General features: G+C 42.3%; 1 protein-coding gene across 1 annotated transcript; it reads right to left on the bottom strand.

The window, feature by feature from the left end:
* Positions 1 to 5386: 5386 nt before the first annotated feature.
* prlh2r (prolactin releasing hormone 2 receptor) lies at positions 5387 to 13021 on the bottom strand. Its single transcript, XM_033643671.2, has 3 exons — positions 12909 to 13021; positions 9289 to 10187; positions 5387 to 6063 (listed from the first exon to the last, which is right to left on the bottom strand). Exons 2-3 carry the CDS (start codon positions 10183 to 10185, stop codon positions 5737 to 5739), a joined length of 1224 nt encoding a protein of 407 aa, XP_033499562.1. The 5' UTR covers positions 10186 to 10187; positions 12909 to 13021; the 3' UTR covers positions 5387 to 5736.
* Positions 13022 to 14335: the final 1314 nt, after the last annotated feature.

Raw genomic sequence — 14335 nt, 5'->3', positions numbered from 1 at the left:
GTTCGGCTTAACGTCTAACTGTCTTTGTCTTTTTAACCTGTTGTTGCTGCTGAGTCAGTTTGACATCCTGGATATATCCTTCAAACACAGACTGTAGACCCCTCTGTCTGCTTCTCTCTGGAATCACTCTTTCATTTTTCCAAAAATATGATAATATTTCTTCAGGTAGTGCAGTTAGTTACAGTGTGGGCTCCATGCTTACTCCCACAGCTTGTCGGACCATGATGAAGGGGCGGGGCTTAGCGAAAGGTCAATTTGACATGGTGGCAAAATGTGGAATTACAATGTCCAGGTGCATTACGTGATGCTGTTGAGCCCAAAAACACTTCCATCCAAACTTGCATTGTGAAAGCAACTTATGTTAATCACTGGATACATTTTTTTGAGCGTCACAACCCCCACAAAATGATTTGTTTCAGTATTGGGATTTAATCCAGCTCTATGGGCCCAATGATGCCGAAGTTCAGGGTAACTTCATACTGTCAAAATCAAGCTCTTTTGGCTTCATGCAGTGCTGAGCATCTTCCCCGCTTTCAGTGCTTTATCCAGTTCTCTTTATACATCCATGAGTTTAATATGCGAAATGTAATGGATAAAAAATACAGCAACAACATACAACATAATTGGAGCTTGACGATGGTGACAGTAAGTACACTTCATCAGCTGTGGAAGTGCCTCATACACAAAAGGTTAACCACTGATTTTAATTACACTTTCATTGACAACAGGCAATTAGAGCTGCGACTAATTAAATCAATAGCCATTTACTGTTGTTTAAACGTTCAATTTATTTAAGAGGAAAAAAAGTGCCTGTTCCCAAACGCCTCTTCAGTGATAGATTTTCCCCGTGTCAGACCAGTCAGAGGAAGTGGCTTCAAATTGGATTTCTGTATGTCATGTCAGCTATCTTACATGAGGTGCTGAGAGCATTTGTAGGCAATGGCAGCAGAGGTCGTGACCTGGTGTTTAAATTACACACCTGCGAGGCTTTCCGCGCACTGAGTCATTCCAATTTTGCACCACTCTCCTGTCTTTTAAACCTCTCCTGCCCTCTGTGCGCTTGCAGACATTCACGATGTACTAAATCACATGCAAAGTGGCTTTACCTTTCAGAAAGTTTCTGATTATTCAAGCAAATTAATGCTGTTGTTTATCCGACACGGTTTATCTGCAACATCTAATGTGCTGCAACATTTGTGCTCGTTATGTTGTAAGAAACAATAAATGTGACAGTGTTTTGTGCGACTTGTGTAAGAGCCAGCGCTGAATGCTTTATGACTTTATTCAGGGCACAGAGATCTGTTTTTTCTGTTGCTCTTTTTGTTTGTGCGAAATCCTCTCCGCATGGAGGCAGACAAAACAATTAGGCAGAGACTTGTCTGACATTTAGGATTTTCATGCTCCATCAAAACTCTCACTAATTATTCTGGGTTGTTTTTATAAATCTTCTGCCTACAGTGCACCCTCCAGGTAACACTGTGACTCCACAGGAACTGGAGCTGAGCTTTGTGAGTCTACAGAGAAACAAAATATTACACCTAATAGCAATGTAAAGCCTGTAAATTGAGCTCTTCAGATCAAAATGCCCTGTGAGGTTTTTCCAGAATTGTCTCATTTGTTTGTTGCTTGTTCTCTGTATCACCAGGCAGTGAGAGCAGACATCATAACAACACCTTTGTCTTTTAAGGATTGGTTTGTTCCTCATTACAAATGCATAGAGTTTAGTGCAACCATCGAGACAGAGTACCATCATCTCTCCTGAATTTACACTGATAGCAGACAACCACCGGTACTTAACTATGTCAAGATCACTGACATTTGCATGTTAAGACTTTGTTAAGCCTGCTCTCATTTGCATTCTTATAAAGGATGTACGCAACACATTCAGACATGAGGGTAGCCGGATGCACAAGTGGACGTGGGATTTGCATACAATAAGTTGCATGTTGTGTACGGTGTTAACAACAGCTGCACTTCTAGTTATAATACGTGTGAGACATCCAAACAACCAAACAAAGGAACTGTGTTTGATTAAGTGCAGATACTTGTCTGTTTGTGCTATACTCTGATGTAATTACACATTAATTGCTTTGGCTACAGACACACTAATTAACACTACAGATGGTTTTCAGTTGTTTATTTTCCCTAGAGTACGATAAAATAATGTTTAGCTTTCAAAATAAGACTTCTTTTTAATGACTGTTAGCTTTTTTTTCTAAATATCTTTTATTGAGCAGATGTATTCCACATATAATCAACATCTAAATTAAAGGCTTATTTTTCTGAACTTTACAATTGCGCATAATACCCTGAGATCAATAGGAGATCACATGTTGTAGTAGGCGCAAAGGTAGGATCAAATATGGTAGTAAAAGTGCAATTACATCAACATAAAATAATACAATAAAAAAAAGAGAAATGACAGTATCAACAACCATAACAAGATGACCATTATCCACAAAGTCATAGGGCTACCCTCCCATACACACCCCACTTCTCCACTCCTCCCACCTCCCTCCCCCCACAGAGTCCTATCACTCTTTTGTCATTTCAGTTATAGTACAGTGTGTGCTGGGGTTAGATTGTTAGCTTTTAGTAGAGATAATTGTCACATGATGTCCTCCTGAGACCCAAACTTTTGTTTGGTATGCATTTTTGATTTCTCCTAGCTATTTAGGATCAGTAGGACCTGATAAGTTTAAAAAACTAAACATTGTCGACGATGATAAAGTCCCATTGTCCTCAAATGAGACAACAGTAAAGTCCCAATGTACCCAAATGAGTGCTTCCTAATTAACAGTGTCTTAGCTTGTTACCGTTGCTAAAAATTGGTCAAATTTGTTGCCATATCAAACTACAAACATTATTAATCATTAATAAACAAGTTTCAACCATAAAATGTGATCAGGTTTTGGACCTTGTCCACGTTTGTGTCTGTGACGGCAGAGCAGAGTGTGCGGGTGGGAGTGTGATGATGGAGGAGCTCAGACAGGTAGGCTGGGGCCTGGTTATTGAGGAATTTGTATGTTATGAGGAAGATTTTGAAGTGGATTCAGGGGGATGGGGAGCCAGTGGAGCTCATGAAGAACGGGGGTGATGTGGTCACGGTGCGAGAGTGGGTAAGTAGCCGAGCAGCAGAGTTCTGGATATACTGGAACTTATTGAGGGTTTTTGAAGATGAGCCATAGAGTAGACTGTTGCAGTAGTCCAGACGGGAGATGATGAAGTTGTGGATGAGGGTTTCTGCAGCTGAGGAGGAGAGGGATAGACAGAGACGGGCCATATTCTTGAGGTGTAAGAAGGCTGTTTTGGTGATGTGTTCAATGTGCTGGTCGAAGGAGAGGGATTGATTTGGAAATGACGCCAATATTTTGGATGTGAGGGGGGTGGGATTCTGTGGAGCCCGTCAATGTTGAGGGTGAAGTTATGGGTGGATTTGGTGAGTGCTTTTGGTCCAATGATGATCATTTCAGTTTTGTTGCAGTTTAATTGGAGGAAGTTGGTTTAAAGCCAGGATTTTGATATCTTTTATGCAGTTTGTCAGGGATGAGAGTGAGGCAGTGGAGATGGATGGATATCATCGGCGAAGCAATGGAGCTGGAACCAAATCATTGTGGTCTTACTACCACTAGATGGCACAAAAAAGTGTCCATAAACAAGGACAACAGGTCTAAGTTAAGGAGAATGAAGTATAAGTGTAGCCAGAATAATATATATTTAACCCTCATCGTTAATTATTTGGTAGGCTACACAGGTTCTTTTGGTCACTTTCATTTGTGGTTGTAATTGGCACAGGTGTGGGTGTGGTTTCACATTACTTTACCTGTTCATTCACTGGCGTGGCAGCTTTTAGACAAAGACAGTGAGTGTGGGCTCCGATATTTGCTGTTGACCGTTATCACATAATGTTACTGAAATTATGTAATCACATCAGCAATATTTTATCTCATTTTGCCGTAGTTGTTCAGTTGTTTGTTTAATAAATCATCATAAAAACGCATCGTTAGACTTCAGCATGGACTTCTTTGAATGCGTCATAGTTAAGAGCCTACTCAACCTCGTAGCAGCTCTATTCATTGATAGTAGTCACTACAATAAGGTCCAGTAAACCCAAAGACCCAAGATCATTTAAATTTATTTTAACCCCACTCTGCTTTCATGGCACTTGAAAAGTAACTCAGGCGCCTCCCATTTCCATAGATCATCTCTGAGATGTTTCTACCCCGTCATTGGACTCCAGCTGTGCTTAAGTCAAGGCACACACCTGTCCATGAAAGGTCTCACAGCTGACGATGCATATCAGAGCAAAAGCCATTGTGTGGGACTTCAGGGATTCTGTAAGGTTGTTTGACACGCATTTAAATATAGGTTTTAAATACAGCATGTAATCCATGCAGAGCTTCATAAAAGAGGGTGTGCAGAAAATGCCTAATGGCTGGTTAGAAGATGCTGAGAAGCCCTGCGAGGATGCACTAGTCACCAGCGTGCTTGTTTCCAGGTAAAAATGACTCATCTTCTGATAAAGCTGCTCTGAGCTGCTGGGGCTGAAAGCCACAATCAGCTGTACGAGTGATACAAATAGAACACCTTTTAAACTGGCAAAACAAACATTTTTGACAGTTTCAAGAAAGCAAGAGGACACAACAGAAACATATGTAAAACATTTGCACACAATTTGTAAAATGCACCTGCAGCTGTCAACAGACTTTTAAAAAGAATTCAAGTTAACCGCTTTTATTCCAAAATCCGATCACGAGGTCATAAACGTTTTCATTTCCTCAGATTAATTCGCTCTTTACTGTTTCACACTACACATTGAAGGACACGGATGATGTTTTTTTTGTCCACTCACCGTCTAAAAGTTGACATTTAAACATGCTGCAGATTAGGCCTACCGTTGTGTTCGTCAAATGTCGCAGCTGCAGTGGAAAGGGAGAAAAACATTCGGTGGCTCAAGGCCAAACTGAATGACAGAAATACATTATTTATTCATTATTACAGAAACTCGTGTACTTGTTTTATCACTTAACCTACATTGAGTGAATGCAGAGGGACCAATGATTTGAATAAAGCTGTTTATTAAACAAATATCAACAAAATAGAATAGATTACACGTGTAGTGCACATACCGTTGTACAGATACTGTCATACACAGTTCACTTAAAGAGGAAAAGAGTGGCAAATAAACATTTAGATTAGAGCAGCATGTTATTATATACATAAGCATGCCATAGAGTCATAGAAAAGCTCACAAATATGAACATTTAGGTAAAAAATATAAAATTGATTGAGTATTTCTGCAACGACAAGAGCAAACTCACTGTTTAAAGTACATTTTAAGCTCACAGCATCATATTTTTCAGTACTGAATAGATTTTCTGTACACAAACCTTCATACGCCTGTTTAGAATATAAAACATGATACGCACAAATCCTTTGAATCAAAGCAGGCTAATGTTTTTACACTTGAAGCAATTGCGTCAAAGAGACAGAGCTGCTGTGTGTTGTTTGTGACCATGAGCAGCTGTACACTGTGGCTGTTTTATGAAAGCCTCTGCAATGCACTTTGTGAGCTTTTGAATCTCACTGTGCTTTAAATGAATTTCCTTTCCACTCAGGTTGCTTGTCAGTATGAAGACTGAGAAGATTCAGATTAATTTTGCAGGGAAGAATTTACTCTGCGTCATTTCACACCAGCGGATACAATTCTTGCGTGTATTCAAGCAAAACAACAAATCAAGCGTAGTTGTCTTGAGGGATAACATTATTCACAACAGCACCCGGTAAATCTGCCACGATGGTGGTGGTGTGAAGGCGCTGCACTCTGTGTGATACTGTCAGGGTGCTTGACCCCTGACCCCTGTCCTTTCCTTTGCTTCTCCTCCGGGACAGGAAGTGGCGACACAGGTAGGACAGTAACTTTTCATGCAGTGAGGCGTAAATAAAAGGGTTGTAGCAGGCGGAGCTCATGGCAAGCAGGTGAGTGGACACCTGTATGATGTTCACGTAATTCTTCCCTAAAATGGAGAAGTCTGTGTCCAGGTCACGGATCAGATTCACCACCTGTGAAGTTAAACAATATAGCATTCAGCAGTCATCCCAGGAACAGGTCATTTGATGATGAATTCAAGAATTAATTTTTTTCTTTGTTGTCTTACAGGTCCAGTGTGTAAGATTTAGAGGGATCTAGCTACACATTCTCACTCCGACCTCGTCACATATCGACATTTGTGGTCATGGACCTTCCAGGTCCAGAAACAACGTGAAAAGTACCCTGGGTGTGTTGGTTGTTGACACTCTGGGACACCTTGTCAAGTTCTGCCTTTCACATGCGTTGTCTTCTTTCAAAATACACTTCTGTTTTCACTGGAAATTTACTGTTTACATACACTCTCATTCAAAATAAACACACTTCGTCGGTATAACACCACGAACTGGCATTTTTTTGCCTTCACCAATTAACCTACGTGGTTAAGTTTAGACAACAAGAGCATGTGGTTGGGTTTATGAAAAAAGAACAGGGTTTGGTGAACCGCCTGCCCTACTCGGACTTTCGTCACCTTAACTTTCGTGTGTCCCCCTGACGCTACTAAGTGTCAATAAACTGGAACGGTGACTGGCGGCATATAAATATTTAGTTAGGTTAAATGTTCTGTCTGTTGCTGGTTTAAGCCAGTCATATTAACATTGAGGTTATTTGTTTTTTTGCAAAGAATAAACTCAGAATATTGACACCACCATCATGTCTGTACGATGAAGATTAAGCTGCAGTCAGAGGCAGTTAGCTTAGCTTAGCGCAAAGACTGGAAACAGGGGGAAACAGCTAGCCTGACTCTGTTCAAACATAACAAAATCCCCCTAACAGCATAAAGCTCACCAATTAACATATTATATCTTGTTTGCTTATCCTGCACAAAAATCAAGGTGTCAAAGAAAAATTACACTTTTTCAGGGTGCAGAGTTGGTTGCCTTGCAACCTCACTTTGACTACAAGACTCCTTGAGATCGCTACACCAGCTAAGAAATAGGGGCGCATTCACACCCGGATAGTCCAGGGGACACGGTTCGATTGGGCAGGGAATGCCGAAAAACACACCTTCATTTGGTTCGGTTCACTTTCACACTGCACTTTTTAAAGCGGACCAAACTGCCTGGACAGTATCACGCAGTTACAACAGCTGCAGGTTTGGGGGTGATATTGCCCGAAACGACCACTGACCAGGAAGAAAAAAACCATGAGGAAGAAGAAAACCCGGCCAGAGATATTGGATAAAGCGAGATACCCCACTCAGCTCACTTCCTGATTCAGTGACGTCAGCACTATGCCCCCATAGGAGACTTGCGGCAGCTCTGAATGTATTGTCGTCAATGAGGAAAATGAACGTGATCACAATTTATGGTCAATTCTTTCGCCCTATAGTCACTAAAATAAATATTGGGTTCGTTTTCCACAAGCCACATATCTTACCAACATTCTGACACTAAAGCTGCATTTTTCATCCGCACAGATCAAGAGAAAATTAACTTTGCTTGAGCCCTGTCCGTCTCAGAAAACAAGTTCTCGCGAGATCTTGTGATCTTGATAAACAGGCAGTAAAATCAGTTAGCTTACAGTTATTTACAGCTAGTAATAAATAAAAAATGCCCAAGCTTTGTGCAGCTATAGGCTGCAATAATAGGAAGAATGTATTTTCATTCCACCTGCTTCTCGATCCGCATACACAGACATCCACAGAGCCTCTGTTCAACACGGTGGTGGGGAGGGGGCGGTTGAGGGAGAACAGGCTCTGATTGGAGGGAGAGCTAACCACGCCCACTTAGGAGACAGGAAGAGTAACCGTTTTGTTAACATTGGATAAGCTTACGGTGGGGTATCTCCTTTATCCAGTATCTCTGACCCGGCTCATTGATCGGCCAGGACCAAAAATGGAACTCCATCCCCTTCAGTCAGGGACTTTAATATATTGCTGTGGCAGGTTGTTTTTTTTTTTTACCTTGATGCGACACTGATCTGCTGACTGATTATTTCCGCGTGCCGCCATCCTCTCGCTAAACAATTTAAAAATGCTGGACCGCTGGATAGTCCATTTGCATTTCCCACTGTAAGCTAACCACACCAGGGTTCAAGTGAACCGAGACCCCAGTTTTCAAATGGACCAGGGTTCACTCGTTTGGTCCGCACCAGAGTTCGAATGAGCGTTGGAAATTTACTGTTTACATACACTCTCATTCAAAATAAACACACTTCGTCGGTATAACACCACGAACTGGCATTTTCCACCATTTTACACCACTCCAAACGAACCAAACTATCCGTGGAAGCGGACCAGGGTTCATTTTAAGCGGACCAAATAGTGCCAGTGTGATATAATGTTTTAGTTAGTGATTTTAAGAGATGTTACTGGGTGGATTTTGTTACTGTTGGACAGAGCAAGCAGTTTCCCCATTTCTGTTGTCTATGCTAAGCTAGGCTAACCGGTCACTGGTTCCAATGGCAATCTTCTTATCTGACTCACAGCAAGAAAGCAATTACGTGTATTCTCAAATTTCCTCTTGTGCAGGAACAGAACATATGTGTTAGTTGGCGATTGGCTGTAGTCTTTGAAGTGTGGTCCCGTGCAACTTTTAAGCTGAGACACAGGCAACATGAGGCAATGCAACAGTTGGCCTTTGTTGCCACTGGTTCATTGATGTCAATTCAGTGTGTCAGGGCTTAAAGAATTCATGACCTCCGCCAAAGGGATTATGTTTTCAGTGCAGTTTGTTTGTCTGTTTGTCAGCAGGATTACAGGCCTGATATTCATGAAACTTGGTGTAGGGGTGGAGCACAGGCCAAGAAAGAGGCCATTACATTTTGAGGCAAATCTGAATCAGTACACAAATTATTTTTCACTTTCATCAACATTGCGAGGTAGGGCATTTGCCTTTGGTGGAGGTCAGCGCTCTCCGAGTGAGCGTCGAGTTTATTCATCTTTTCATGTATCGTGGGGTGGCTGTGGCTCAGGAGGTAGTGCGGGTAAACCACTAATTGGAAGATCAGAAACCCAAATTGCTCACAGTGGCACAGATCGATGTGTGAGTGTGAGTGTTTTTAAAAAAAACTGAGGAGCAGGTGGCACCTTGTGTGGTAGCCTTGGCCACCAGCGTATGAATGTGTGTGTGAATGGGTAACTGTGACTCATTGTGTAAAAAGGGCTTTGAGTGGTTGGATGACTAAAAAGGCGCTATACAAGTGCATTCACCATGTATCTGTCAAATCATCAGTCTCTCTTTCCCACTCATCTGTACCTGTAAGGGGAGCCACGAGAAGGCGAAACAGAGGACAGACACCAGCAGCAGGTAGAAGGTCTTCCTCCTCCGTCTGCTCCACGCAGCCCTTGCAGATCTCAACTCTTGACACGCTGTCAAGCCCGACATGGTCCTCTGCTTCAGCTGATAGGATATAGCACAGTAGGAGATGGAGACTGCAGCCAGTGGGACAAAGTAGGAGAAGAAGAGAATGAAACAGGAGTAGATGAGGCGGGCTCGCTCCTGGCCATCCCAGAACTCCTCACATACTGCCATCTGCAGCCCTGCAGCCCGCAGGTCCAAGTGGACAGTGTGTAGTGCTGTAGGTGTGGATAAAGCCAGAGAGGACAGCCAGATCAGGACCACCAGACCCCAGCAGAACTGGCCACCTGCTCTTTTGCGGATGGGATAGGCTACAACCACGTAACGATCCACTGCGATGGCCATGAGCGACAGAACCGCCGCGTAGACAGCTGCAGACTGCATGACGGTGACAAAATGACACATGTGGGAACCAAAAACCCATCCCCGCTTGTCAAAAGCATAGGATGCAGTCAAAGGGACGCAGAAGATGCACATCACAAGGTCGACCAGTGCCAGGTTGCTGATGAGGAAGTTTGTGGTGTTGTGTCTTTTCTTGTTGTGCCAGATGAGAAAGAGCAAGAGCAGGTTGCCGGAGCAGGCGACCAGCACCACGGCAGAGTAGAGGGGGATGAAGACCGGCTTCAGGTCGGACAGCAGGTCCAGGCCAGAAAAGGCAGGGGCCGAGAGCGGGGAGGTGGAGAAGAGGGGATGAGAGGAGTTGCAGCAGGAGGAGGGGAAGGTAGATGAGGAGTCAGACATGGATGGAGCATAATAGTTCATCACTGATTGGTTCAATGACTTCGCCCAGTCCATAGCTGCAGGGGTCAGAATAAATAAGAAACTGTTTAAAACCTGCTGCATATATGGTCATATTTATCTCACTATACATCATCATTTCATTGAAATATTTGCACAATTTATTGAGCAGCAATTTGATCAAACCCAAACTGATATTAACGCCTTACACCAAACAACTTTTTAAGCAATTTCACCATGCAGACAATAGAATCAGAATAAAATCATGGCTTTGTTGTGTGCTCCAGTGATCTCGATTGTTGGTCAGTCTTTTCTCATCTTGATGTTCCAACAAAATCAGACATGTTTAATATTATTGTGTGTTTTAGTCTTCTTGGCTCACACAAATGGTGAAGTTCAATGATGTGAACATTTTCAAGAGCCAGTAGATAGTAGTAGAAAATAGAGAGCAGCAAGCTGGGTAGACATCAAACGTGAAGGGGATTCTGGGGAGGCGCAAGTGGTGGAGTTGTGGAGTGAACAAGAGCCTGTGTTTAATTCATCGTGTATCTGATCCACCAACCAGCACTTATCTTAGTGGGAAAACTTAATTTCTGAAGGGGTTTACCTCTAATTCTCACCGTCTCCTCCCACTAAAATGGCGCAGCTAACCAACAGAGGCTGGAAGCTAGCCGAGGCGACAAAATCCAAAATGTAAAGAACACAAAAACAGTTTATCTTTAGAGATTATATTGATGCCAAATTGACAAGCACGCTATCCTCAAATGTAGCCTTTAGCTTCCTAAGTGCTTTATCGTAGGCAACTGGACTTGCCTGAGTTTCTTGAAGACGTTTCGCCTCTGATCCAAGAGGCTTCTTCAGTTCTAACGGACTAGTTGCAGGCTTTAAACTCCGTGTGGGTGTGAACCCTTGAGTCGTTGAGGTCACATGCGAGTCGTTGACCCACCCAGCCATCTTGTGTGACCTTAAGGACTCTGAAATTCAGAGCTCACGTGTTAGAACTGAAGAAGCCTCTTGGATGAGAGGCGAAAGGTCTTCAAGAAACTCCAGCAAGTCCATTTGCCTACGATAGAGCACTTAAGATTACCATGACCTGAGAATCTTCACCGACATGCCTTCTGCTAACTTCTGTCTTGAGTGTAATGAATTGTTTACATGTTGTATTTCTTAAAGGGAGTTTGATGTAACTTTTTCCAACAGGAGCAGGATGAAAAATAATCTCAAAAGGAATCTGGTCGTAGTCTTGCAAATAGTGACCCTGCACGATCCCCTGGCTTTGTAAACTCTCAGCGTGAAAGGACTCACATTATCTTTGGATGTGTGAAGGTGTCAGACTTTTCAAAGTCTTTTCAAAGTCTTGTGGTGTGTGGTGGGCATTAGTGTCCATCTTCAAAACTCACTTTCATCTGCCTTATCTTCACATCTTACCTGCCTCTCCTCCCCACTCTACACTCCTCACCCTTTTCCCTCTCTCTGCCTCTCCCAATCTTTTCCATCTCGTCCTTTGGGAAACATTTGAGGTTTTCATAACCAATCATCCGTCCAATCTACGTGAGCTTCTTTTTACCTCTTCTCTCCCTCTTAGTGTGGGTATGTGCAGCCGAAACGGCATCCTCAGAGTCAAACTGATTCTCAGAAATTGTCTTCCTGAAACATCTGTTGCAGCACCTGTACATGTAATCCACACTGACTTCACTGATATAGCTGTTGCTGAGCAATAAGATACTCATCTGCCACTGTACAATAAAATTTCGTACAGGAGCGTTACTGCTGATTGATAATACTTTGACCGCAGAGGCTGTCTCTCATGGGTGCGATTCAAAAGATTTGTTTCATTAACAAAAACCGCCTGACAGCAATGAAGAGACTGAGAGCACTTGAATGGTTCTTCAAATTTGCGAGATAAAATAAACATCTGTCTTCAAAATAAATGTACTTTGGGATGAATGGCATAATTATTTGGCATCATCGCTGGCTGCAGTGCGTCAATGCATAGGCATAGATTTCACAGGAGGTGTGCAGGTGTAGCTAAGGACTTTGGTATTGGCAAAGATATTTTCACCATAACTTGATGCAGAACAGGCGAAAATGAGTGCATAAAAACTCACCAGAATGCAGGAAATTAAGGACAGAGGACCCTCAAACCCCCTGTTTCATGTGTCCCCCCCTTATATTAGAATAAAATGCTCTCTTGCAGCATTGCATCCTCATTTTGACAGTTTAATTTGTTTCAAAAAAAGCAACAAATTACACTGTATCTACACAAAAATCAAACAATATCTATAAACAAATCCTTTTAGATCAGCCAAATTCAAACTAGTCATGAAAAGAAAAATGGTAAAGCTTCATCTGTAAATGAAAAACCTCCCCCGACCTCCTGTAGAGCATGAGCAAGTGCTTATTAATAACCCACTTAGGCTGAGACCTTCTGACTGCACCATTTGTCACAGTGTCGCTGTATTTCTCCCACTAAATGATATGAGTTTTACAGGGACAACTGGTTAAATCATGTCAAACACAGATGACCACAGAAAATGAATAGGTCTGAAACAGCTCCTTGCCTCATTGACCTGATCAGTGATAAACTGATACGCACATATTTCACACACATCTGTTTGCTTTTTTAAAATACAATATATAGAAATCACAAGCAGCCCTTAATACACACAATTACATCTTAATGTTATAATTAAACAACCGTTTCTTCTCTGAGATAAATTCAGATGCATATTATCAGAGTGCATGCATGTTCAAAAAGTAGGAATTAAAGGAATAAATACCTCCTGAGGGATATCAGTCAGACATTTTTTAATGACATCCACAGCCCACCACCTGTTTGCGTCCTCTGTCCACAGGGAGTCCCACTGTTGTGCAGCCTCACCTCCTCCCTGCAGCCGCTTCAGAATAAAGAGGTGTGTGTTTTCTCTCTCGCTCACAGCATACAGTACATTTTCATGTGCGTGAGTCACCTCCAGTAAGACGGCTTGTCTGTCATCACCCCTCCAGTGAACAATCATTATAATCTCCCATGATATTCCTCTTGGGGTACTATTGCCCTACTCTGGTAATAAATAGTGAATTTATAATGACCTTGCGTTGGTTTATGGTGTTTTAATGGCATGGAATCATTATAATCTCCCTGCTGAGACTTATAATGTCACTTTGGTTTTATACAGTCGATTTATAGTGACCCTGACACATTTTATAATATCATTTCTCTCATAATGTCACTCGTGTTATCCTAAATAACTCCATTAAAGGCGCCGCAACAGAATGAAAGAGCTGACTTTGACTGAATTATTATCTTATCCCTGAATCATTTTCCAGCTGTGAGGTTTATCACAGTGAGGCCACTTTCACAGGCAAACACACCTGCAAACCTACATTAGGGAACAGAGCCGAAATTGAACAATTAAGGGACAAACCACGCTCTTTCTCCAGCAGTACACATCTTAAATATTCATACAACTTAAACTAATTTCAAAATTGTGAGTCTTGGTGCCAGTGCTACCCCAAAAAATAAGAGTGTGACCCATGTGAATCGCCAAGTGAGTATCTGCAAAGGGTAATCCAGGACAAAATTCATTAGCACAGGACTACCTGCAGGGAGCAGAGGGCTGATTGTGAAGATAATGGACACGTCAATGAACCCCAGGATACGGAAAACACTTAGGGATTTGTAAAGCAGGGTTTTTTTTAATCATTATTTTTCTGCAAATTTGGAATCTCAATAAGAACAAACTGAAGTTTGTAACAAATAATGGTCACGGTCGATGCAGCAAAACGTAGCACTCTGGCCTGCCTGCACCCTCCTTTGCATCTTGCCTCTGGAGTGTGCCTCACGCAGACAGCAACCTCACGTGTGTCCGTCTTTTTCACATGTGTAAGTGGGTCATTCATGTCTACTTCCTTCTGAGGTCTGTTTTTTTGAAGTGTTTGGAGGCTGGATGAAGGTAATCGTTCCTAATCTTCCTGCAAGTTCCAAGAGTCTCAATGTTCAGAATCAGAATCAGAAAACCTTTGTTGTCCCTTGCAAGAAGCAATGGAAATTCATGGCAAAAAGGTATTTTAAAAGTCTTAGGTTTGTGTAGAAGTCGTCAGTTAACATGCTATCCAGTTCTCAGATGTCCAGGCTTCACAAGGGACACAGGTGTATTACTGAACAGGCTTGTCAGGCCCAGGAGCTCAGGGGCTCCTTGGCCACAGC

The sequence above is a fragment of the Epinephelus lanceolatus genome, chromosome 15 (assembly GCF_041903045.1).
Source record: "Epinephelus lanceolatus isolate andai-2023 chromosome 15, ASM4190304v1, whole genome shotgun sequence".
Taxonomy (NCBI): Eukaryota; Metazoa; Chordata; class Actinopteri; order Perciformes; family Serranidae; genus Epinephelus; species Epinephelus lanceolatus.
This window is presented reverse-complemented; position numbering and strand designations above follow the sequence as displayed.

Coding starts and splice junctions, on each gene's coding strand:
- prlh2r (XM_033643671.2), bottom strand. CDS start 10,185: ATGGACTGGGCGAAGTCATTGAACCAATCAGTGATGAACTATTATGCT. Junction 6,064..9,288: donor TCTCGTGGCTCCCCTTACAG/GTACAGATGAGT, acceptor TTAACTTCACAG/GTGGTGAATCTGATCCGTGA.